The following is a 26901-nucleotide window of genomic DNA, read 5'->3' as shown; positions in this document are numbered from 1 at the left end:
CCAGTGTATAGACGAAGTTGGTGGGTAATGTAGCAATTAACGGAGGACACAGGTTTGCAGTCTCTTTACCTGGTTTACTGATGAATTCAGGCAGCCACAGTCCAGGGCACCAGATCATAGGTAGGGTCCGGCCGGCTTGGAAGCGAGTTGGGAGTCCCCTTTACCAGGTGGAGTTAGAAGCCTTCCCTCTAGCGCTGTGGTGTAGTTCCTTGCTGTCCTAGGCCTCACACAAGGTCCTCTCGTGGTCTCTACCTCCAAGAAGGACAGGACACTAACCCATATGACAGGTGACTCGAGTCATTTTACAGGGTCTCCATCACGACCCGTGCTCTACTCGCCACTGTGTCTCCAGATGTAAGGGTGGACGGGGACTTGTAATCCAGCTGTCCTGCTGTGAGACCTGGAGTCTCTCACAAGCTCGGTCTTCTGGCTACAGGAGTCTGCACTTTTGTGTCTTCAGGTTTCTTGGTGGTGTGTGAACATGATCATACAGACTTGTTCACTGTGCAAGTAGCCCATGTGTTCCTGTTTCTGTAGGGAGGAAGCCTAGTCGCAGTTATCCCCAGTTCTTCACTCTTCTGCGCTTCACTTCTACACGCTCACTACAATCTGTTGGGCTTTCTCGCCCTTTCTAGGAGCTGCAGCACTTCTCGTGGCTGCACGGCCCCTCTGCTCCCTTTTTTTTTTTTTTTGTTTTATCTTGTGATTTTTTTTAACAAATTTTTACTCATTTATTTATTTTTACTCTTCTACCTTGTCCCAGTATGTGACATCAACTTTCTCTGCCCTGATCTCACACTCTGCAATGCTTACTAGCTTACTGGCTAACACGGTACCAAGATATATTTCTTTCCTGTACTATTTGCAGGGCATTAGATCTGTACATTGCAGGTGGGGAGGAGGAGTGTCATGGCGCTCCTGCTCTGATCAGGAGCTTATGGGTAACCGTACGTAGGTGACCCTGCGGACATCTTTCAACCTAGGGTCACCATCGATACAACGCAAATGCAATTATGTTGTGACGATAAGAGGAGAGAGGGAGCTCTACCTATCAGTCGCTGTCACTACTGACAGAGGCAACAAAGCGATTAAATGTCAGCAATTGGCACCAGCACCGATCGTAGGCTTTGCAGCACTGTCAGCTCTCAGAGCTGACACCCATTTTTGATCATGTCAGCACTCGGAGCGAGCCTGTGCAATCACGCTGTACACATACTGTACACATGTACGGAAGATGTCATGAAGGGGTTGACTCTAAAATGGATTCCATTACTTAAGTCTCTCACCTTGGAAGGGCTCATGGGTCCTGCAAATGCTTTAACAGCTAGCAATGGATCTTTTGGGCTCCCACAGTACCGTGGTTGAGAAAGAATATCAGGCTGCTCAGGTGACCATGGTGTACCAATTATAGGAAATGAAGAGTTATCCTCAGCACGCAGCAAAGGGACATAAAAATGGCCTGGTAAAAAGAGCAGAAATAAATTTGTGATTGTGAAGTGCAGATGCATGCAAGCTATATTAGCAAATCTATAAATTCTGAGATTTCTTCAATTGATTACAAGCAACAGCAAATTCATACATTTCTATTCAAGTAAACTGTACCTGCATCACAAAACGTTCGTGATCTAGCACATTTATTCAAAGGGTTTCCAGTTTTATCTAAGAGCTGTTCTTTACTCAACCTCCCCAGGTCCCGCATTAAGTCTTAACCGATGCTCTTAGTTACTGTTATGTTCTGCAGAACTGACATGGTGACCAAACTGCAGCCAGTAAGTGAGCTCAGCGGCTCGTGCTGTCATCTCAACAGTCGCTGAGCTCCGTTATTGGCTGCTGTGAAAGCTGCACAGAACAGACATTGGGAGCAGAAGGAGACTCCGCACTAGACCCAGGGAGGGAGGAGTAAGAAACCAAAGCTGTGCTTTATGCAAACTGCAGCCGAGAGACAAGGAGTTTTCTGAAATGAGAAATTGTATTTTTTTTTTTTTTTCATTTTAAAAGGGTGACCCTTCATTTCAACCAATTTTATCCTGCAGATATAAGATTAAAGGTACCGTCACACTCAGCAACTTTGCAACAAGAACGACAACGATCCGTGACGTTGCAGCGTCCTGGATAGCGATCTCGTTGTGTTTAACACGCAGCAGCGATCTGGATCCCGCTGTGCCATCGCTGGTCGGAGCTAGAAGTCCAGAACTTTATTTGGTCGTCAGGTCGGCGTGTATCGTCATGTTTGACATCAAAAGCAACGATGCCAGCAATGTTTTTACATGGAGCTAACAACCAGCGAGAACAATAAGTGAGTCGCCGTTACATCACTGGATCGCTCCTGCATCGTTCTGGAGTTGGTGTGTTTGACGTCTCTACAGCGACCTAAACAGCGACGCTCCAGCGATCGGCTCGTTGTCTATATCGCTGCAGCGTCGCTGAGTGTGACGGTACCTTAACATGCAGGTTAATAGCATTAAAATGCTGCCCTTGTCACCTTAGTGACAAGGGCGCGGGACCTGCGGCGCGGGACTAAATACATATTATTCATCGGGAGAAGATTGACACACCTAGCTACTCTAAGGTATCATCATAGTTAAACTCAGTAAGTGCATGAACGCAAAATTGTCTTTTTATTCAATGTGTAGCGAAGGATTAAATTGCAATTAATGCCAATATACTGCTCCCTGATTACCGGAGCTGTACACCTTTTTTCCCTCAGTGCGGGCACTAAATCTCCCTGTGTCCATCTTCACTTACCAACTAATCTTTTCAGCGCAGGTAAACAGGGATTTACACAGACCCTGTTGCATCACAAGCAGCTTTGCTTTTAGTTTTATTCCCCTTTCTCACAAAACCTCTCCTCTGATCCTTCACTGTGCAAGGGACTTTGCAGCAAAGCAGAATTTTAGTTCTAAGGCTATGTTCACACGTTGTATTTTCGCTGCATTTTTTTTCCTGCAACAAAACTTTGTGTTTGTCATGCTACATTTGTCTTGTGCATACTAATAAAGTTTAGAGCAAAAAATTTTACTTTAGGTTTTGGCAAAAAAACAAAAACAAAAAAAAAAAAAACAAGAAAACCTACAGAAAAACCTGGTACTTGCATTTTTTTGACATGAAAGAAGTGACATGCTCTATGCTGCAAAACCTAAGGTTTTGCACAAAATACCGAGGATAAAAAAAATAAAAAAAACTGTGTGCATCAGATTTCTGGAATTTCATAGACATCGCTGGTACAGCAAAACGCAACTAATGTTAGCATTAAAAAAAAATGCACCAAAACTGCATTCTTGTGATAATACCCCAAGGCTAGGGTAAGAACTAATTCAGGAGATTAATCAAATTCTTACGAGTTTGATCAAAGTATAATTTGCATAGAGTGTCAGCATAGTGTGACCAGTTTCTCTCCGATAAGAGAATCGGAGCACACAGAACAAAATTTCCCCCATTGCGCAGATTGTATTTGGGCACACAGAATGGACTTATTTCGCTGATATGTACTGTGCTGGTGTCCAGACGCGGTATCCCCGCTAGTTGAGACTAGTGGGGATACCGCGTCTGGACACCAGCACAGCACATATCAGCGAAATAAGTCCATTCTGTGTGCCCAAATACGATCTGCGCAATACCAGACACAGACTATGCTGTGCCTTATATGACATTTTTTTTTTTTTTAAATTCGTTTATTGAATTCAGGAAAGATCATACACATTTTGTTTGTATTTATCATTATCCATTGATTACAGGAAATCACCATACATAGCCATGTATAAGATATTATAAGGATAATAAATTGTGCATGTTAATCATTAATGCCTTATTTTAAACCTTAACTGTAACTACATTAACTTCTAATAAAGCCTCTAATACTAACGTAATGCCGCTTACGAAAAAGAGTTCTAAATAAAACCCGCTCTGTTGGTAAATAGTGTCTAGAGAATCATACACCCTTTTCTTATGCGTATATTGAGTCCTTTTAACTTATATAGTATGACAGGATGAATTCCATCTTCCCCATATCTTCTCAAATTTAGTTGGACAACCCCTATTCTGATATAGCGTCCGCTCATACGGAATAATTGAGTTTACTAAGTCAACCCATGCTCTAAGAGATGGACCAGAACCTCCCATCCAACGCAGCGCCAACACCTTTCGTGCCATAAACAGTGATTCCCTCAGAAATATTCCCGTGTGGTGATCCCAAGCCTCCGCCTCCCATACTCCAAACAAACATACCAGTGGCTCAAGTGGAACAGGGATCGACACCAAAGATGTCAATAGTACCGTCACTTCTCTCCAATATTGAAAAATAACAGGACACTTCCATATCATATGGATAAAATCTGCGTCACCAGAGTGACACCTCAAGCAGTCTGATGAATGAAGACGGCCCATTTTAAAAAGACGAGTCGGGGTCAAATAAGATTGATAGATTATATACAGTTGGATCATCTTATTATTGATTGATGGGGAGACCTTAGTTGGAGATTCCAAGATTTCATCCCATTCTTCTCCCAGTGTATCCGGAAGAAGTCTCCCCCACTTTCCCTTAATTGAATCTATGGCAGATTCTTCACCTATGGATATCAGGTAGGTGTATAGAGAGGAAATGAGTCCCTGGGGGCCCTGTGAGTTAAGAATTCCTATTAACGGCAGAGTTGAAATAGCTCTACCCGCACCCGTGTTTCGTATATGTGATTGGAAGGCAGATCTTAGTTGCAGGTAGCGGAAAAATTGAGACTTCGGTATATTATGAGTATTTTGTAATTGTTCAAAAGAAACAAAAACCCCCTGGCTATGTATATTGCTCACCGTGAGAACGCCATGTGATATCCAAAATTCGGTAGACGGGTGACCCAATAATCCCGGAAAGTAACTATTGTTCCATAACGGCATTTCTGCTGCTATATCGACATATTGTGTCACTTTTTTAATTTGTCTCCATATTGATCGTGCCAGGCGGAGCAAAGGAAGCAAACGAGGGACAGCAATTTTCTCCATCTCTAAAAAACCCATCGGGCAATCAACTTTAGCTGAATGTAATATATGGCTTTCAGAGTTGGGAAGAGATTTCCCGGGCATCCACTCACTTATCATTTTGGCCTGCCCAGCAAGGTAATACAGATAGAAGTCCGGCAAAGCCGCCCCGCCCCCCTGTTTGGGTCTCTGCAGGGTGGATAATTTAAGTTTAGGTCTAGCCTTCCCCCATATGAAGGATGTAGTAAGGGAGTTTAGGGTTGCAAAGAAAGATTTAGGTATTAAAACGGCACTATGTTGAAAACAGTAGCTCAATTTTGGGAGTAAAATCATTTTGATCAGGTTGATACGACCAGCTACAGATAGCGGGAGCTTGTCCCAGGTAGCATATTTAGATTTAACCACGTCAATTAGTGGATATATATTGAGATGTAAATCTAGGTGACTGCGCTGAGTCATATGTATCCCGAGGTACTTAAAATTGGAGACAATGGGCAGCAGCGAGAGGGTTTCAAGGCTTGGCATTGGGGTATGAGAGAGAGGCATCAGAGCAGACTTGTCCCAATTTATACATAGGCCAGAAAATTTACTAAATTTATCAATCATCGTTATTACTTTTGGTAATGTATCTTCTGTCTGGTCCATAAACACCACCATATCATCAGCATAAAGACCTATAGTGTCCACCCGATCAGCAATATGTATCCCTTTAATATCTACAGAGGACCTCATCCGTATTGCCAAGGCTTCTATTGCCAAGGCAAATAAAGCTGGGGAGAGAGGGCATCCCTGGCGAGTTCCCCTATGCAGAGAAAATGGTGCAGACACAGAGCCGTTTACCACCATTCGCGCCCCAGGCTTCGCATATAATGTACCTATCCCTCTCAGAAATTTATTCCCAAACCCATATTTCCGTAGACATGCAATTAGAAAAGACCACTCGAGGGAATCAAAAGCCTTGGCTGCGTCCAGCGAAGCCAATGCCCACTTATTGTCCGGTTCTAGTGAACTATATTGAATAACTGATTGCACCCGCCTGATATTAATAGAGGTATTTTTCCCGGGCATAAAACCAGTTTGATCTGGGTGTATGAGATCCAATATGATCGTATTCAGTCTAGTAGCTAGAATTTTCGTAAAAATTTTATAGTCAACATTCACCAAAGAAATTGGCCTATATGATCCACAATCTAGAGGATCCTTCCCTTCCTTCCTGAGCACGACAATATTAGCATCATAAAATGTTTCAGGTACAGATTCACCCTCCCATATTCCCCTAAGTACCTTTAGCAATATAGGTGCCAATTTATCACGGTATTTCCTGTAAAATTCAATGGGGAACCCATCAGGTCCCGGGGCCTTCCCAGTAGCCATATCCGCTATTGCATGTTCTACCTCTTCCAGGGTGAATTCAGCCTCCATAAGGGCTCGTTGAGATGGGCTTAGCAAAGGGAATGTTATATCTGATAGATAATCCAAGCATTCATCAACATCAAGACCACTTTTAGACTTGTATAACAAAATGTAGTAATCGTAAAAGCTCTGAAGTATTTTATCAGTAGAGGATACCAACGAGTCATCAGACGCCCGGATCTGCAATATTGTGTTGGAGGTGTTATGTTGCCGCACCAAGAAGGCCAGGAGTGTGCTGGCTTGATTGCCCAGCTCAAAATAGGACTGCCGAGTAAAAAATAGTTTGCGTTTTGACTTAGCATCTGCATGCTGGTTATATAGTCTCTGGGAAGTAAGCCATTCAATTCTATTACTGCTGGACTGATTAGCTATATAAGTGGCCTCTGAGTCTTTTAATCTTTGCTCTATCTCCTCGTCCTCCCTCGCCGTTACCCTCTTGATATAGGAAATAGTTGAAGACAAGCATCCTCTCAGGTATGCCTTCAGGGTATCCCAAAATAAACCAGAGTTTTGGAGTTCCGAATGTGTTAGAGTAAAAACGTTTAACTGATCAACCGTCCTATCACTAGAGTCTATCAATTTCAACCAAAAGGGATTCAATTTCCAGAACCTATTACTATTATCGGATTGCTCATATTTAAGTTTTAGAATAATTGGACTATGGTCCGAGATCCCCCGATTACCATGTTCAATGCTATCCACCCGTAACGCCAACTCACTCGACCCAAATATATAGTCTATTCTAGATAGAGATTGTCTAGTTGACGAGTGGCAGGTGTACCCTCTAACTTCCGGATGATTTATTCTCCATAAATCTAACCACCCGCTCCCGTTCATAAACAATGCTAATTGAGAGGGTTGTTGAGGTAAAGTGTCCCCTGGTGTTACGTCATCCAGTCTCAATCTATCCATGGATTGATTCATAACTAAGTTAAAGTCCCCCATACAAATAACCTTGGCTTCTGGATATTTTAAGGAGAAGCCTAGAGCCATACGGAGGATTGACACATTAGCAGGAGGAGGATTATAGATGCACAACAACACATACTCTCGTGAATTAATAAATGCATGCACAAAAACGAAACGGCCTTCTGGATCACGTCTCGCCTCCCTGGCCTCCCATCTGACCTCCTTGTGTATCAGCAGAGAAACCCCTCTAGAGTAGCTAGTGTGGAATGTGTGCAAGGACCATTGTACCCACGATTTCTGCATACATCGAACTGTGTCCCTTGTTAAATGTGTCTCTATTAGTGCCACAACATGAGGGTGGTATTTTTTTATCTGCGAAAACACCTTAATTTTCTTTCGTGGGGTCTTTATACCTCGTATGTTCCAGGTCATACATATAATTTCAGCCCCCATGTTTAATCTCAAAGGGAAAATTAATGCATATCATTACTATTCGGGTGTAGTTCAGCGGCATTGCACAGAGCAAAGAGTCAGCATTAGCGGCAACTATACTTAGTAAACAACTAAATCTAATACATAAAACCAAATTGAACAAAACTTGAACAATAGAGGAGTATATTTCCATACTCCCACAGTCAAATTGAAAAAGGGATACCCTCACTGGATTCAGTGTCCGGTATTGTTGACATTTCCTGCACCCAGACAGAGAGCTCTATCTATACTGCCATTAGTCAGGGAACCCAGGTCAGGAGTCCTCCGCATTCGATCCCACACGGGACCGCAGCCACTCGATCGCCTCCGCTGGGTCTGTGAAAAATAAGGAGGAGCCCTTATAAATAATACGGAGCCGGGCCGGATAAAGCATAGAGTAGACAATGTTCTTCTCTCTAAGTTGTTTCTTGACATCTATAAATCGTGCCCGCTGCTTTTGAAGCTCCATGGAAAAATCTGGAAAGATCGATATGGTAGCATTATCGAATTTAATGAGGCCCTTCTGTCGCGCCAAGCGAAGGATGGTGTCTCTGTCTCTACAATTAAGGAGACGCGCCAGAAAAGGTCGCGGAGGGGCTCCAGGAGGGAGAGGTCTCGTCGGGACCCTATGGGCCCTCTCCACTGAAAATGTTGAGGAGAATCCATCTCCCAATGAAGACTTAAGCCATTCCTCCAGAAATTGCTCAGGCTGCTGGCCCTCTGACCGCTCCGGGAGACCTATAATTCGGATATTATTGCGGCGCAGCCTATTTTCCAAGTCGTCTGCCTTTTGCTTCCAGGCATTCACGGATCCAGCAGCTTTATTCAGTTTAGCTTCCATAGGGGTGATAGTGTCCTCTATATGAGACACCCTCGTTTCAACCTCTGAGATGCGCCCTCTCATAGCCTGCATGTCATGTCGCAGGCGCCCCACCTCAGTATGCACATTTTCTATTTTCTCCGTGAGAGATGATCTAGTGAGAGATATAGCTTGCATCAACTGTTCTGATGCCTGTTTAAGAGTCAGTTCATCCTCTCCTCTCTCCTCATTACCATCAGAGGGGCGACCTTTGCGCTGAGATTGTGCGGGGTTATTTCTAAGACTGCGCACATTATCAGGAGGATCATCCTTGGCATATTTTTTTAATTTTTCAGCGGCTGCAGCTCCTCTAGGGTGCTGCATGATGAGTGTTCACAAGAAGATTATGCAAAGCGACCTCAGAGGCAATTATGGGGAAGTTCAGAGATAGTCACTGTAACACGCAGGCTGTGTAGTTTCACAGTTACCACCGGGGAAGCAGCTAGAAAGGGGTTAATCCCTGTAGTGTTATGGCACTAGTAGGGACAATGTCCACCCGACAGGGGGGCGCAGGTCCCACTTTTTCAGGGCCCACACTGCACCACCCCTACTTCTTCAGGCACACTCTCACTGCCCAGCACCGCTGATGTAATTAAAAGCGCAACTCCCTATCTGCCAGGGTGTGCGCTATATTAATGGCCGCTGCCCCAGGCACGTACCGACACCTGCCAGTCCTCACCGCTCCTGCGTGCAAGCTCCCCGTCTCACTCTCCAGCACCATTCACCGCCGCTGCTTCCAAGATGAAAGGGATTCAGCAGCGAGCAGCGCCGTGTTCCATGCTCCCTCTCTGCTCCCACGTGCAGGTGCCCCGCTGCTCTCACCAGCGCGGTCAGCCGCCGTTGCCTCCGGGATGATAGGGGGCTCAGCTCCAGCAAAGGGCAGCGCCGCGTCCTGTGCTTCCTGGCGCGTGCTCTGAAAATGGCCGCCGTCACCTGCGGGGATCTCCTGTCCGCTCCGGTTCCTGCGGCTCCCGACTCCACGGATGTCTGTAGCGGTCCCCCAAAGATCCAGAGGGCTCTCTGGTATGTAGGACTCCGATTCGGGTTGGCACCACTCGGTCCCAATCAGTATTTGTGGCAGATATATCTCAGGATATACGGAGCTCTCTTAAGATGCTTCCGTCTTCTTCGGCTACATAGCCACGCCCCCCCTTATATGACATTTTAGTCATTTCCTTCAACTATTCCACCACAGTACGTAACTGATGAAGGTCCGGATGTAGGACCGAAACGTTTTTGGCTACTACGATTACAATTTCACAAGCATTGAGTGCCAAGTTCTTTCTTTTAGTACCCCCTGCAGAAAGACTTAACCTGAAGTCTTGATGCAATGTGCCTGTGAAATTAGACCGATAGAGGGGAGATTTGGCCCTTGAGAGAACAGAGTGCCAGCCCGGAGTCCAGACCGGCCTGTAGGAACTCTAAAATGGTGGTAACCGAGAAGACGAGAGGATAAAACCCACGCTCCTTGCGCCAAGCAAAAAAAAAAAATGTCTCCAAGGTACGATGATAGATGCGTACCGATGAGGGTTTACGGGCACTAACCATGGTGGAAATGACGTGTTGAGAAAACCCTGCCTTGGTTAAGACCCAGGATTCAAGGACCATACCACTAAACACAGGACCCCTGAGTTCTGGCGGTAGATGGGGCCCTGGGAGAGCAGATCTGGCCGATCCGGAAGTCTCCAGGGTGTCGGCAATGACACGTACCAACACTGCGAACCATGCGCGCGAAGACCAATCGGGAGCAACCAGGACACTGGTACTCCTTCCGCCTTGATTTTCCTGATTACTCTAGGGAGTAACGGTAGAGGAGGAAAAATGTATGGAAGGCGGATATGTATGGCACCATGAAAGAACCAGAGCGTCGACACCTCGCTATTAACTGGGGAACCTTGGCATTCAGTCTGGACGCCATGAGGTCCACATCTGGGATCCCCCAGCGAAGACCGATCTGGGAAAAGACTTCCAGATGGAGCTCCCACTCCCCCAAAATGAGACGCTGAGGAAGTCTGTGGTCCAGTTTTCCACTCATGGAATGTGCACTGCTGAGATCACCGAGTGGATGTTTTTTACCATCGAATGATGTGAGTTCTTGGGCATGGCCGCCCTGCTGCAGGTACCCTCCTGATTGATGTATGCAACAGCCGTGGCATTGTCTGATTGGATACGGATGGGATGACCCACCAAAAGATGATGAAAGTGCTGCAGGACCAGTCGAACAGCAAGGATCTCCAGAACGTTAATCGGTAGCTTCGACTCCTGAATTGACCAGCGGTCCTGAGCAGTGTGGTGGTGGAAGACTGCTCCCCAGCCCGAAAGAATTTTTACCACTAGCCATTGAATGGGTAGAAAAGACTTCCCCTGGTTGAGGGAAGAGTTCAATGTCCACCACCTGAGAGTCTAACCTGTAGGGATAAGCGGCACCTTCGGTCGATGGAGAAAGGATTTCTGTCCCAAGCTGCCAGAAGGGAATGTTGTAGGGGACGAAGATGCAGTTGCGCAAATGGGACTGCTTCCATTACGGTCACCATCTTTCCTAGTACCCTCATTGCAAACCGGATGGAGCGAGGGTAAGACTGACGAAGCGCTCGGCCTCCTTGTTGAAGGGCTAAGACTTTGTCTTGAGGGAGAATTACCAACCCCCGAGACGAGTCCAGGGACATTCCTAGAAAGAAAATCTGCTGGGCTGGGACCGGAGAAGATTTGCTTAAGTTTAATCAGCCAGCCCAGGTGAGAAAGGGTATCGCAAGTAATGCAAACGGACTCCACAAAGTGGAAAGACAGACCTTTGATCAAAAGGTCGTCCAGATAGGGAAGAATGATCATGCCCTGAAAAGTGCAGGATGGACATGACAGCCGCCATGACCTTTGTGAACACTCTGGGGGCAGTAGCAACGCTGAAGGGCAGGGCCGTGAATGGGAAATGCTGGTTGCAAATGGCAAAGCACAGGAATCTCTGGTGAGGTGGAAAAATTTGGAATGTGCAAGTAAACGTCTCGTTAGTCAATTGAGGCCAAGAATTCCCCTTCTTCCAAGAAAGTGATAACTGAACGTAGAGATTCCATGAGGAAATGTCAGACCTTGACAAACTTGTTTAGCAGTTTGAGGTCTAGTATCGGTTTCACCTTTCCGTCCTTCTTTGGGACGACAAAAAGGTTGGAATAGAAACCCTGAAACCTTTCACTTTCTGGGACGGGGACAATGACGCCATCGTGACGCAATGTGTCTATGGCCCAGGAGAGAGCCTTTGCTCATGCCTCTGAAGAGGGAGGACAGGAGGGAAAGAAACGTGAAGGGAGGCGCACAACAAAGTTCATTTTGTATCCGGACGACACCAGATCTCTGACCCACTCGTCGAAGACGACGGAAAGCCAGACCTGACGAGAAGAGATGTAGGGGGCTGCCAACCCTGCCGATGTCAACTGGATGGTACTGATAGTAAGGAAAATCTCTGGGACCCAAGCTTTTTAGGGTATGTGCACACGATGCGGATTTGCTGCGGATCTACAGTGGATTTTTCCGCACAGAAACGCTGCAGATCCACACTGTGATGTACAGTAAAATGTTATTCAATGGGATAAAAAAAAAAAAAAAAGCTGTGCAGATGATGCGGAAAAATCAGTGCGGAATTGCTGCGGATTTCAAAGAAGTGCATGTCACTTCTTTTGTGCGGATCTGCAGCGTTTCTGCACCCCTCCATGATAAAAATCCGCAGTAGCAAAAAACGCATCAATTCCGCATAAAAAAAAAACCGCACAAAATCCGCGGCTGCGGATTTTGAGCAGAAAATTCTGCACCTCTTTTCCTACGTGTGCACATAGCCTTAGGCCTCGACTGCTTGGGTCGGGACTTCAAATGCTGGTTAGGCCTGTACGAGACCCGAGTTCCTCCATCTCTTCGTGGAGAACGTCCTGAATCGGACGAAGTAGTGGTAGTGGCCCAGCTTCGAGTGGAGCGAAAGGAACGGAAACGGATTTGCTGCGGTCTTCAAAAAGGATGCCTAAATTTCTGTTGGGGAAGGAATTTACTCTTTCCTCCCATAGTATCAGAAATGATCTGATCCAGCTTTTCTCCAAATTAGCAGCCGCTTTGATAAGGAAGGGAAGGGAGATTTTTTGATGCAGAGTCCGCCTTCAACTCTCTGAGCCATAATGACTTTCTAATAGAGATGGCATTGGCTGCTAACTGAGCAGCACAATTGGCCACATCCAAGGATGCATGTACCAGGTAATCGCCTGCCCGGGAAATCTGGTTGGCAAGGTGCGCCGCTTCTGGAGGAAGGTTACTGTTCTGAAGTGAATTAGTTAGAAAACCATAGCCTTAGTTAGCCATGCTGCGGCAAAGGATGGAATGAGCACCGAACCTGAGGACTCAAAAGCAGAGCAGGCCAAGCCTTCTGATGGTCCGTGACATTTTCTATGGATGAGCCATCCGGCACGGATAGGAGAGTTTTGGAAGCTAGGCGGGTTCCTGGGGGGGGGGGGGTCGACCACCGGAGACTCCAACCAATCCTTTTTCAGATCAGCTGAAAAGGGATACTTTGCTTCAAGAGGCCTTTGTCCTGTGAAGCGTTTATCCGGGCGCTTTCTGTGCCTATTAACTTAAGTATGGCTCTAAATTCAGGGTGAATAGAAAATGCCTTATGAGAGTTTTTGAAAGATGGCCCCCGAGATTTGAGAGGCGCTTCTCATGCTGTACGAGAAGCGCCAGGACCGGTGGGCGAAGTCTCTGCATCGCATCATAGCGTGGGCGGAGTCAGGGGTTGCGGCCTAGAACAGGGGACTAAATTAGAGGCGCAGATACAGGAAGGAACCGATGAGTGCCCCCGCAAGGAGAATGGGTCACCCTTACCCAGCGCCACGCCAGTCCGCCTGAAAGGAGCGCTCCAGCATCGTCACTTACCTGGAGAGGCTTCCGCGTGGCATATAAGGCAGCTTGCTGCAGATCCTCCTGTCCTGCTGCTGGTTTGGACGGTGCAGAGTTAAGGGGGTATACCCTCAATCAACCATCCCTTTAGTAGGGAGGTGGAGAGGGACCATCCGCCTCCTTGTACCATCCGCTTTAACAGTGGTAGTGCAGTGTGGGCTGCTCGGACATCACAAGTTGGGCCTCTGTACATCCAAGAGGTTAATTATCTAGGATGGAACAGGGTTGAATGTCTGGCAATAGGCCTGGCTTCGGAATAGGATATGTGGAGGCGACACTCCAAGTGCTCGTCCGTTGAAGGTGTGGGGAGATCGGTGCCCTTGCTCAGGCGTGGCATCCCAAATCGCAGGAGAGGATACGGAGAGGCGACACTCTCCGTGCTCGCCTGTTGATGGTTCAGGGAGATCGGAGCCTTGAAAGGATCCGTCGCCCCTTCGTACATTGTAAAAAATAAAATAAAAAATGTAAAAATTAAATATTTAAGAGAGTTTGGGGTCTGAATAGTAGACCAGTCTGTGTGCCTCCTATGGACACTAAGCAAGAACTGGTTCTCTGGGAGACAGCATGTGGGTGTATACTGCAGGGGAGGAGCTAACTTTTTTTTGTGTTAACTTAGTGTCAGCCTCCTAATGGCAAGCAGCATACACCACATGGTCTGTGCCCCAAAATAAGAGGAAAAGGACAAATAAGTAAATTTTAAGTACACCGTTATGATATGACTAGATGGTGGCCCGATTCTAACGCATCGGGTATTCTAGAATATGCATTTATGCATGTATATAGCAGCCACATAGTATATAGCACAGGCCATGTAGTATATAGGAGGCATGTAGTATATAGCAGACAAATACGTGGCCTGTGCTATATACTATGTGGCTGCTATATACATACATATTGTAGAATACTCGATGCGTTAATACAGGCCACGCAATATATAACAGTGGCCACGCAGTATATAACACAGCCACGTACTATATAACAGCCCACGCAGTATATAGCAGCCACGCAGTATATAACACAGGCAAGGTAGTATATAACAGGCCACGCAGTATATAACACAGGGCACATAGTATATAGCACAGCCCACGCAGTATATAGCAGCCACGTAGTATATAACACTGCCCACGCAGTATATAGCAGCCATGTAGTATATAACACTGCCCACGCAGTGTATAACAGTGGCCACGTAATATATAGCACAGCCCACGCAGTATAGAACACAGCCCACATAGTATATAACACTGCCTATGTAGTATATAGCAGCCACGCGGTATCTAACACAGCCCACATAGTATACAGCAGTGTGGGCACCATATTCCTGTTAAAAAAATAATTCAAATAAAAAATATAGTTATATACTCACCCGCGGGGATCCAGTGAACCTCTGGCGATGCGCGCGCGGCTGCCGCCATCTTCCGTTCCCAGGATGCATTGCGATATTACCCAGACGACTTAGCGGTCTCGCGAGACCGCTAAGTCTTCTGGGTAATTTCGCAATGCATCGCCAGGAACGGAAGATGGTGGCAGGAGCGAGCACATCGTCGGACAACGGAGGGTGAGAAAAGCAGGTTTTTTTTTTTTTTTTATTATTATTTTTAACATTAGATCTTTTTACTATTGATGCCGCATAGGCAGCATCAATAGTAAAAAGTTGGGGACACACAGGGTTAATAGCAGCGGTTATGGAGTGCGTTACCCACGGCCCGTTACCGCCGGCATTAACCCTGTGTGAGCAGTGACTGGAGGGGAGTATGAGGGCGCCGGGCACTGACTGCGGGGAGTAAGGAGCGGCCATTTTATTCCGGACTGTGCCCGTCGCTGATTGGTCGTGGCTGTTTTGCCGCGACCAATCAGCAACTTGGATTCCCATGACAGACAGAGGCCGCGACCAATGAATAGCCATGACAGAAAGAAGGAAAGACAGAAAGACGGAAGTGACCCTTAGACAATTATATAAATGACTGCAATATATTAAGAAAAAAACTTTGATGAGGTGCTTCTTTAACCTTCGTCCGGCTGAGTAGATACAATTGTAACTATTCCGTTTTAAAATTGAAATAACTTTTTTTTTTTTCGAAAAGCCGTAGAGGGTTGAAATTTTGTGACATCTCTGCAGTTTTGGTCCAGAATATATTGGCCAAATTTCAATAAAATATATATGAAGATACAATTGTACCTCTGCAGCCTGTTAACATTGTAAAATTATGCAGCCTGACGAAGGTTAAAGAAGCACTCCCATCTAATTTTTAGTTAAATGTGGGTATGTGTTCATGCAGTGCATTAACATACTCCCCTATTGCAGCTCTCTTTGTGATCCAGCACAGTTCTGCTGTGCTTCTTAGCGATGTCACCGCAATTCCGACTAGCGGTCTTACTATGCATGAGCTGGAAGTCACTTGTAAGCCCATACAGCCTCGCTTTGACGCTCCACAGACTTGCATTGTAAAAGCCACTTTTGGGTCACAAAGGGAGCAGTGTGACGTGGACATGGACAACCTGCAGAGTGCTTGATAGGACTTAAGTGGAGCAGAACGGTGCTGGATCTCCGGAGAGCGCGGCGCTAAGTTGCAAAGAAAAAATAAATAAAGTGCAACATGAAAATGTCAAATCGCTAATTATTTTTTAGCAACTCCATGTTAGTTTGAACTTACACCCGCTTAAAGTGCAGTAGCTGGAGTAGCATTTATGGCAAGACACACCACTGGAAAGATGCTCTCATTTCAATAAATAATCGTACCTTAAAGAAATGGTAGGTGACAACAGGTAGGACAAAAAACAAACAACAAAACTAAAAACAGACACTAACCTTTCAGGTATTCTCTAATCTTTTCTCTTAATTCTGATGATTTATTTTTGCTTCGCTCACATATGACCTGTGTTTGGGATAGAATAGAGTAAAGCGTTAAAAAAAAACAAAAAAAAAAAACTTTGGGTACTTACCATATAATCTTTTTCTACGAGCCTTCAAGCTTTCATGAAGGAGGGGTGGGATCTGACACACTGGCGACCATGGGTGTATGCTGCTGCCACCCTGGGTAGTGCCATGCGTTTGCTATGGCAGCCATCACATCTTCTAAGTCCCCTTAAACACTCGATTTATTATAATTTTTTTTTAAGTATGAAACATAATCCTTGTTCCCCAACTTAAGAGGGAAACGCATCAGGTTTTATACCCCAAACCAATGCCATCTATGTAAAGGCGCAGTGACATAGTTTACGTATATACACCTTTTAGAAACATGGGTTTACTTTTCATATAATAATTTTTTTAATTGTTATGCAATTATATATAGTATATGTCTACATCTATATTACAGTATGAAGATAAAATGGTCTTCTCCTCCGAAGCCCTGCCTGCACAGTGAGCTTTAATGCATAATAAAGAAGACAGCACAATTTAAAAAAAAAAAAAAAAAAAAAAAAAAAAAAAAAAAAAAGAGGTTAACTGCAGGGATTGGAGCTAAGCACAAATTGCTGCTGTTCTATGAAGATAGCATCCAGCCAGACCTGGACATCTGCCCAATTCGGTACATTCCCAGTAGGCTTCAGCACAACTCCATAGTGGGTCACCAGCCCTTTAATTTTACTGCATATAGGCATGGGCGTAACGATAGAGAGTGTGACCATGACTGGGCCTGTGGGCTTGTTGCGAGTTCAGCTCCGAAGATCCCTCCATACAATAGCATCTGGTGTGTAGCAAAAATAATAACACTGAAATAATTACCTGCTCTGGAGTCTGATCATATTTGTTCCTGGGTTTTTTAATAATGTCAGGATGTGAACACAGCACATTCACTACGTGTGCGTTGCCAAATTTGCAAGCAAAATGAAGAGGAGTGTCAAATCCCTAAAAATACAAAGAATTGGTAATCCTACCTTCAAAAACAAAGTGCAAACATCTGCAGTATTCTCTGGGAGACTTACCATTTTATCAGGGGTGTTCAGATACAGATCAACAATATATCTGATCCTTTTCTGAAGCATGACGTCACCATCGTCAGGGTACATAAGTCTCATGAACTCTGGGTTTTCCAAAGTATCCAGTAAAAGCTGACTAACCCCAGGCTGATTTTCCTTAGCAGCCACATGCATGACATTGTACCTACAACCTTCCTGTAGTAAAAAATAAATATATACAAATCAGTTACAAATGGATTTTATGCAAGGTATGCTTCTGGTTACAAGATGTGGGTTAAAATGTGCTGCAGGCGCCTTCATGTAAACTGTGCAACAATTATTGGGGTCCAATTTCTCCTGTTACCCTTGTGAAAATAAAAAAAATGCTTGCTAAAACATCATTTTTGAGGAAAGAAAAATGATTTTTTATTTTCACGGCTCTGCGTTGTAAACGTCTGTGAAGCACTTGGGGGTTTAAAGTGCTCACCACATATCTAGATAAGTTCCTTGGGGGGTCTAGTTTCTAAAATGGGGTCACTTGTGGGGGGTTTCTACTGTTTAGGCACACCAGGGGCTCTGCAAACGCAACGTGACACCCGCAGACCATTCCATCAAAGTCTGCATTTCAAAAGTCACTACTTCACTTCTGAGCCCCGACGTGTGCCCAAACAGTGGTTTACCCCCACACATGCGGTATTCAGCGTACTCATGAGAAACTGGACAACAACTTTTGGGGTCCAATTTCTCCTGTAACCCTTGGGAAAATAAAAAATTCTGGGCTAAATAATTATTATTGAGGAAAGAAAACATTTATTATTTTCACGGCTCTGCGTTATAAACTTCTATGAAGCACTTGGGGGTTCAAAGTGCTCACCACACATCTAGATAAGTTCCTTTCGGGGTCTAGTTTCCAAAATGGGGTCACTTGTGGGGGGTTTCTACTGTTAAGCCACATCAGGGGCTCTGCAAACGCAACGTGACGCCCACAGAGCATTCCATCAAAGTCTGCATTTCAAAATGTCACTACTTCACTTCCGAGCCCCGGCATGTGCCCAAACAGTGGTTTCCCCCACATATGGGGTATCAGCGTACTCAGGAGAAACTGGACAACAACTTTTGGGGTCAAATTTCTCCTGTTACCCTTTGTAAAATAAAAAATTGCAGGCTAAAAGATCATTTTTGAGAAAATTTTTTATTTTTTTTTATTTTCATGGCTCTGCGTTATAAACTTCTGTGAAGCACTTGGGGGTTCAAAGTCCTCACCACACATCTAGATTAGTTCCTTTGGGGGTCTAGTTTCCAAAATGGGATCATTTCTGGGGGATCTCCAATGTTTAGGCACACAGGGGCTCTCCAAACGTGACATGGTGTCCGCTAATGATTGGAGCTAATTTTCCATTTAAAAAGCCAAATGGCGTGCCATCCCTTCCGAGCCCTGCCGTGCGCCCAAACAGTGGTTTACCCCCACATATGGGGTATCAGCGTACTCAGGACAAACTGGACAACAATATTTGGGGTCCAATTTCTCCTATTATCCTTGGCAAAATAGGAAATTCCAGGCTAAAAAAATCATTTTTGAGGAAAGAAAAATTATTTTTTATTTTCATGGCTCTGCGTTATAAACTTCTGTGAAGCACCTGGGGGTTTAAAGTGCTCAATATGCATCTAGATAAGTTCCTTGGGGGGTCTAGTTTCCAAAATGGGGTCACTTGTGGGGGAGCTCCAATGCATAGGCACACAGGGGCTCTCCAAATGCGACATGGTGTCCGCTAACAATTGGAGCTAATTTTCCATTCAAAAAGTCAAATGGCGCGCCTTCCCTTCCGAGCCCTGCCGTGTGCCCAAACAGTGGTTTACCCCCACATATGAGGTATCGGCGTACTCAGGAGAAATTGCCCAACACATTTTAGGATCCATTTTATCCTGTTGCCCATGTGAAAATGAAAAAATTGAGGCTAAAAAATTTTTTGTGAAAAAAAAGTACTTTTTCATTTTTACGGATCAATTTGTGAAGCACCTGGGGGTTCAAAGTGCTCACTATGCATCTAGATAAGTTCCTTGGGGCATCTAGTTTCCAAAATGGGGTCACTTGTGGGGGAGCTCCAATTTTTAGGCACACGGGGGCTCTCCAAACGTGACATGGTGTCCGCTAAAGAGTGCAGCCAATATTTCATTCAAAAAGTCAAATGGCGCTCCTTCCCTTCCAAGCCCTGCCGTGCGCCCAAACAGTGGTTTACCCCCACATATGAGGTATCAGCGTACTCAGGACAAATATCACAACAACTTTCGTGGTTCAGTTTCTCCTTTTACCATTGGGAAAATAAAAAAATTGTTGCTAAAAGATAATTTTTGTGACTAAAAAGTTAAATGTTCATTTTTTCCTTCCATGTTGCTTCTGCTGCTGTGAAGCACCTGAAGGGTTAATAAACTTCTTGAATGTGGTTTTGAGTACCTTGAGGGGTGCAGTTTTTAGAATGGTCTCACTTTTGGGTATTTTCAGCCATATAGACCCCTCAAACTGACTTCAAATGTGAGGTGGTCCCTAAAAAAAATGGTTTTGTAAATTTCGTTGTAAAAATGACAAATCGCTGGTCAAATTTTAACCCTTATAACTTCCTAACAAAAAAAAAATTTTGTTTCCAAAATTGTGCTGATGTAAAGTAAACATGTGGGAAATGTTATTTATTAACTATTTTGTGTCACATATCTCTCTGGTTTAACAGAATAAAAATTCAAAATGTGAAAATTGCGAAATTTTCAAAATTTTCGCCAAATTTCCGTTTTTATCACAAATAAACGCAAAATTTATTGACCTAAATTTACCACTAACATGAAGCCCAATATGTCACGAAAAAACAATCTCAGAACCGCTAGGATCCGTTGAAGCGTTCCCGAGTTACTACCTCATAAAGGGACACTGGTCAGAATTGCAAAAAACGGCAAGGTCTTTAAGGTCAAAATAGGCTGGGTCATGAAGGGGTTAATTGCAAAGATATTAACAACCAAAGCATTTGACACCTAACCACTGTGTATTAAAAGTTAACTATTAGACGGTCTGTACCTCTTCTTCTAAAGGTACCGTTACACTAAACGACTTACCAACGATCACGACCAGTGATACGACCTGGCCGCGATCGTTGGTCAGTCGTTGTGTGGTCGCTGTGGAGCTGTCACACAGACAGTTCTCTCCAGCGACCAACGATCCGGGGAACAACTTCGGCATCGTTGAAACTGTCTTCAACGATGCCGAAGTCCCCAGGTAACCAGGGTAAACATCGGGTTACTAAGTGCAGGGCCGCGCTTAGGCTGGTTACACATTTGTGTTTTTTGGCGCTGCATTTTTGCGCAAAAAAAACGCATTCTTTTTTTCCCTATATTTAACATTAACCCCTTTCTGACATGGGACGTACTATCCCGTCAAGGTGGGGTGGGCCCCTATGACCATGGACGGGATAGTACGTCCAGCGCGATCGGCGGCGCTCACGGGGGGAGCGCCGCCGATCGCGGCCGGGTGTCAGCTGCCTATTGCAGCTGACATCCGGCACTATGTGCCAGGAGCGGTCACGGACCGCCCCCGGCACATTAACCCCTGGCACACCGCGATCAAAGATGAGGGGGCTCCCTGCGGGCTTTCCTGAGCCCCCCGCAGCAATGCGATGTGATCGCGTTGCTGCGAGGGTCTCCTCACCTCCCTCCCTTCCTGCTCGAGCCCCGGATCCAAGATGGCCGCGGATCCGGGTCCTGCAGGGAGGGAGGTGGCTTCACAGAGCCTGCTCAGAGCAGGCACTGTGAAGCCTGCAGCACTGCTATCAGATCGGTGATCTGACAGAGTGCTGTGCACACTGTCAGATCATCGATCTGTGATGTCCCCTCCTGGGACAAAGTAAAAAAAAAAAAAAAATTTCAAATGTGTAAAAAAAAAATTAAAAAAAAATATTCCAAAAGTATGAAAAAAAAAAAATTATTATTCCCATAAATACATTTCTTTATCTAAATAAAAAAAAAAAAACAATAAAAGTACATATATTTAGTATCACCGCGTCCGTAACGGCCCGACCTATAAAACTGGCCCACTAGTTAACCCCTTCAGTAAACACCGTAAGAAAAAAGAAAAAAAAAACGAGGCAAAAAACAACGCTTTTTATTCGGCGGTATGATAATAAAGTGGAATAACACGCGATCAAAAAGACAGATATAAATAACCATGGTACCGCTGAAAGCGTCATCTTGTCCCGCAAAAAACGAGCCGCCATACAGCATCATCAGCAAAAAAATAAAAAAGTTATAGTCCTGAGAATAAAGCGATGCAAAAATAATTATTTTTTCTATAAAAGAGTTTTCATCGTATAAAAGCGCCAAAACATAAAAAAAATGATATAAATGAGGTGTCGCTGTAATCGTACTGACCCGAAGAATAAAACTGCTTTATCAATTTTACCAAACGCGGAACGGTATAAACGCCTCCCCCAAAAGAAATTCATGAATAGCTGGTTTTTGGTCATTCTGCCTCACAAAAATCGGAATAAAAAGCGATCAAAAAATGTCATGTGCCCGAAAATGTTACCAATAAAAACGTCAACTCGTCCCACAAAAAACAAGACCTCACATGACTCTGTGGACCAAAATATGGAAAAATTATAGCTCTCAAAATGTGGTAACGCAAAAAATATTTTTTGCAATAAAAAGCGTCTTTCAGTGTGTGACGGCTGCCAATCATAAAAATCCGCTAAAAAAACCCGCTATAAAAGTAAATCAAACCCCCCTTCATCACCCCCTTAGTTAGGGAAAAATTAAAAAAATGTATTTATTTCCATTTTCCCATTAGGGCTAGGGTTAGGGCTAGGGTTAGGGCTACAGTTTGGGTTGGGGCTAGGGTTAGGGCTACAGTTTAGGTTGGGGCTAAAGTTAGGGTTTGGGTTGGGGCTAAAGTTACAGTTAGGGTTTAGATTACATTTACAGTTGGGAATAGGGTTGGGATTAGGGTTAGGGGTGTGTCAGGGTTAGAGGTGTGGTTAGGGTTACCGTTGGATTAGGGTTTCAGTTATAATTGGGGGACTTCCACTGTTTAGGCACATCAGGGGCTCTCCAAACGCGACATGGCGTCCGATCTCAATTCTAGCCAATTCTGCGTTGAAAAAGTAAAACAGTGCTTCTTCCCTTCCGAGCTCTCCCGTGTGCCCAAACAGGGGTTTACCCCAACATATGGGGTATCAGCGTACTCAGGACAAATAGGACAACAACTTTTGGGGTCCAATTTCTCCTGTTACCCTTGGGAAAATACAAAACTGGGGGCTAAAAAAATAATTTGTGGGAAAAAAAAAGATTTTTTTATTTTCACGGCTCTGCGTTATAAACTGTAGTGAAACACTTGGGGGTTCAAAGTTCTCACAACACATCTAGATTAGTTCCCTGGGGGGTCTAGTTTCCAATATGGGGTCACTTGTGGGGGGTTTCTACTGTTTAGGTACATTAGGGGTTCTGCAAACGCAATGTGACGCCTGCAGACCATTCCATCCAAGTCAGCATTCCAAATGGCACTCCTTCCCTTCCGAGCTCTGCCATGCGCTCAAACGGTGGTTCCCCCCAACATACGGGGTATCAGCGTACTCAGGACAAATTGGACAACAACTTTTGGGGTCGAATTTCTCCTCTTACCCTCGGGAAAATACAAAACTGGGGGCTAATTTTTGTGGGAAAAAATTTTTGTTTTATTTTTACGGATCTCCATTATAAACTTCTGTGAAGCCCTTGGTGGGTCAAAGCGCTCATCACACATCTAGATAAGTTCCTTAGGGGGTCTACTTTCCAAAATGGTCACTTGTGGGGGGTTTCTACTGTTTAGGTACATTAGGGGCTCTGCAAACGCAATGTGACACCTGCAGACCATTCCATCTAAGTCTGCATTCAAATGGCACTCCTTCCCTTCCGAGCCCTCCCATGAGCCCAAACAGTGGTTCCCCCCACATATGGTGTATCATCGCACTCAGGACAAATTGGGCAACAAATTTTGGGGTCCAATTTCTCCTGTTACCCTCGGGAAAATACAAAACTGGGGGCTAAAAAAATAATTTTTGTGAAAAAATATGATTTTTTATTTTTACGGTTCTACATTATAAACTTCTGTGAAGCACTTGGTGGGTCAAAGTGCTCACCACACCTCTAGATAAGTTCCTTAGGGGGTCTACTTTCCAAAATGGTGTCACTTGTGGGGGGTTTCAATGTTTAGGCACATCAGGGGCTCTCCAAACGAAACATGGCGTCCCATCTCAATTCCAGTCAATTTTGCATTGAAAAGTCAAATGGCGCTCCTTCGCTTCCGAGCTCTGCCATGCGCCCAAACAGTGGTTTACCCCCACATGTGGGGTATTGGCGTACTCAGGACAAATTGTACAACAATGTTTGGGGTCCATTTTCTCCTGTTACCCTTGGTAAAATAAAACAAATTGGAGCTGAAATAAATTTTTTGTGAAAAAAAGTTAAATGTTCATTTTTATTTAAACATTCAAAAAATTCCTGTGAAGCACCAGAAGGGTTAATAAACTTCTTGAATATGGTTTTGAGCACCTTGAGGGGTGTAGTTTTTAGAATGGTGTCACCCTTGGGTATTTTCTATCATATAGACCCCTCAAAATGACTTCAAATGAGATGTGGTCCCTAAAAAAAAATTGTGTTGTAGAAATGAGAAATTGCTGGTCAACTTTTAACCCTTATAACTCCCTAACAAAAAAAACTTTTGGTTCCAAAATTGTGCTGATGTAAAGTAGACGTGTGGGAAATGTTACTTATTAAGTATTTTGTGTGACATATCTCTGTGATTTAAGGGCATAAAAATTCAAAGTTGGAAAATTGCGAAATTTTCATAATTTTCGCCAAATTTCCGTTTTTTTCACAAATAAACGCAGGTACTATCAAAGAATTTTTACCATTGTCATGAAGTACAATATGTCACGAGAAAACAATGTCAGAATCACTGGGATCCGTTGAAGCGTTCCAGAGTTATAACCTCATAAAGGGACAGTGGTCAGAATTGTAAAAATTGGCCCGGTCATTAACGTGCAAACCACCCTTGGGGGTAAAGGGGTTAAAAACGCATGCTTTTTTTGTGTGCGTTTTGCCACGTTTGACGACGCATGCGTCGTTTCTCTGCTTGCGTTTTGTTGCAGAAATGCAACATGTAGTAATTTCTAGAGGCTTTTTTTGCGGCAAAAAAAATCGCATTGCTGTCTATGTAAACGCATGCGTTTGTAGCACGTGCGTTTGGTTGCGTTTTTAAACGCATGAGTTTCCATAGAAAAAAAAAACAAGTCTACACACTGATAAGCCACCCCCCACCATCAAGGTGATAAAGGGATCCTAACCCTAACCCCAGCTATTTCTAGTGGGTTTTCTAGTTGATTTTGATGATTGGCAGCTGTCACACACTTCTAATCATGCGTTTCAAAAACGCAAGAAAAAACACATGTAAACGTGTCAAAACGCCGCTTTTTTTTTTTACCGCATACGAAAACGCCTGCGTCTAAAAAACACAGCGTTTGCACGCTTTTTTTCCACCACCTGCATTTGCATATTTAACGCTGCATTTTTAACCGCAAATGTGAAACTAGCTTTAGTAACCTGATATTTATCCTGGTTACCATTGTAAAAGTGAAAAAAAAAAAAACAGTAGATACTCACATTCTGATGTCTGTCACGTCCCCCGCAGTCAGCTTCCCGCACTGACTGTCAGCGCCGGCCGTAAAGCAGAGCACAGCGGTGACGTCACCGCTGTGCTCTGCTTTACGGCCGGCGCTGACAGTCAGTGCAGGGAAGCTGACGGCAGGGGATGTGACAGACATTGGAATGTGAGTATCTACTGTGTTTTTTTTTTTTTTTTTACTTTTACAATGGTAACCAGGGTAAATATCGGGTTACTAAGCGCCGGCCCTGCGCTTAGTAACCCGATATTTACCCTGGTTACAAGTGAACACATCACTGGATCGGCGTCACACACGCCGATCCAGCGATGACAGCGGGTGATCAGCGACCAAAAAAAGGTCCTGATCATTCCCCAACGACCAACGATCTCCCAGCAGGGGCCTAATCATTGGTCGCTGTCACACAACGAAATAGTTAGCGGGATTGTTGCTACATCACAAAAAGCGTGACGTAGCAACGATATCGTTAACGAAATCGTTATGTGTGAAGGTACCTTAAGAAGCTGACTAATCATACTGCTCTGCAGTCACCATTATATGTTGTGTCCATAAAAAACTTGGTGAAATGTCCTCTTTAGTAACCTCATTGATAGCTTGCCAAGGTAAATAACGTGTGTATACTCAATACTGAATAGATTGATAGGTTTTCCTTTATCATTTGCATATTATTAACATTTCTATTGAACCTGCAATTTCCATAATGCCACAAATTTTCCTTCTTGGAGCTTCCATTTTAATATTTAAGAGTGATTCAATATGATTTATTCTCACAGTCAATAATGCTACACAATCGTTACAATTATAAATAGATAATTAAGTGCTGTATCACATTTAACCTATATTATGAGACATCTTTTGATGTTCACAAGAAAGTTCACACTTTAAATGTCAACATTTTGTCTGGCCTCATTTTTAATCTCAAATACCTGGACAACAGTTGGATTGTCCCCAGATCCTATAAGATAACGAGGATTGCTCCAGATCAGATCAGAGAATGTGGTGAGGTCTCCTTTTTCTACAGCCTTCCTCAGTTTTGCGGTCAAATCTTGTGTCCTAGGGCTTTTGAAGCTGTTTGCCTTCTCTTTATTCAGGCTTTCTACATCTGGAGCAGACAACCCATCTACACATTCAAATAAAGAAATATTTTTTTAGAAAGCTCTTCTACTAACTTAAAAATACAGTAATACCTTAAATCATCTTGTCACAAACAATGCCCATAACTTGGATACTACTGACGAGGGGTGCTCAGCTTGTCACGCTTACTCACTTATTGGAATCTATCCATCTATCTATAATTGTTTAACCCCTTCCCGACCTCCGCCGTACTATTACTGCGGAGGTCGGGTCCCCTGCTTTGAAGTGGGCTCGGGCGCTGAGCCCACCTGAAAGCCGGGACATGTCAGCTGTTTTGAACAGCTGACATGTACCCGCAATAGCAGCGGGTGAAATCGCGATTCACCCGCCACTACTACCCAGTTAAATGCCGCTGTCAAACGCTGACAGCGGCATTTAACCGGCGTTTCCGGCCACGCAGCCGGAAATTATCGCATCGCCAACCCCCGTCACATGATCGGGGGTCGGCGATGCGTCAGGATGGTAACCATAAAGGTCCTTGAGACCTCTATGGTTACTGATGCCGGCCTGCTGTGGTGGGCACTCATAGCAAGCCTGCAATTCAGCTACATAGCAGCGATCTGATGATTGCTCCTATGTAGATGAGTTGATCCAGTTGTGCCAGCTTCTAGCCTCCCATGGAGGCTATTG

At 44.4% G+C, this 26901-nt stretch overlaps 1 protein-coding gene across 5 annotated transcripts in view; it reads right to left on the bottom strand.

The window, feature by feature from the left end:
- Positions 1–26901, bottom strand: part of ANKLE2 (ankyrin repeat and LEM domain containing 2) — a 162112-nt gene that overhangs the window by 60487 nt on the left and 74724 nt on the right. For all 5 annotated transcript variants that reach the window (XM_069756102.1, XM_069756103.1, XM_069756099.1 and 2 more), the window contains 5 exons: positions 26064–26257; positions 17471–17659; positions 17271–17393; positions 16353–16419; positions 1287–1459 (listed from right to left, as the gene is read on the bottom strand). In XM_069756102.1, the coding sequence (XP_069612203.1) occupies positions 1287–1459; positions 16353–16419; positions 17271–17393; positions 17471–17659; positions 26064–26257 (746 nt within the window). The remainder of the gene's footprint in view (positions 1–1286; positions 1460–16352; positions 16420–17270; positions 17394–17470; positions 17660–26063; positions 26258–26901) is intronic.

The sequence above is a fragment of the Ranitomeya imitator genome, chromosome 1 (assembly GCF_032444005.1).
Source record: "Ranitomeya imitator isolate aRanImi1 chromosome 1, aRanImi1.pri, whole genome shotgun sequence".
Lineage (NCBI taxonomy): Eukaryota > Metazoa > Chordata > Amphibia > Anura > Dendrobatidae > Ranitomeya > Ranitomeya imitator.
This window is presented reverse-complemented; position numbering and strand designations above follow the sequence as displayed.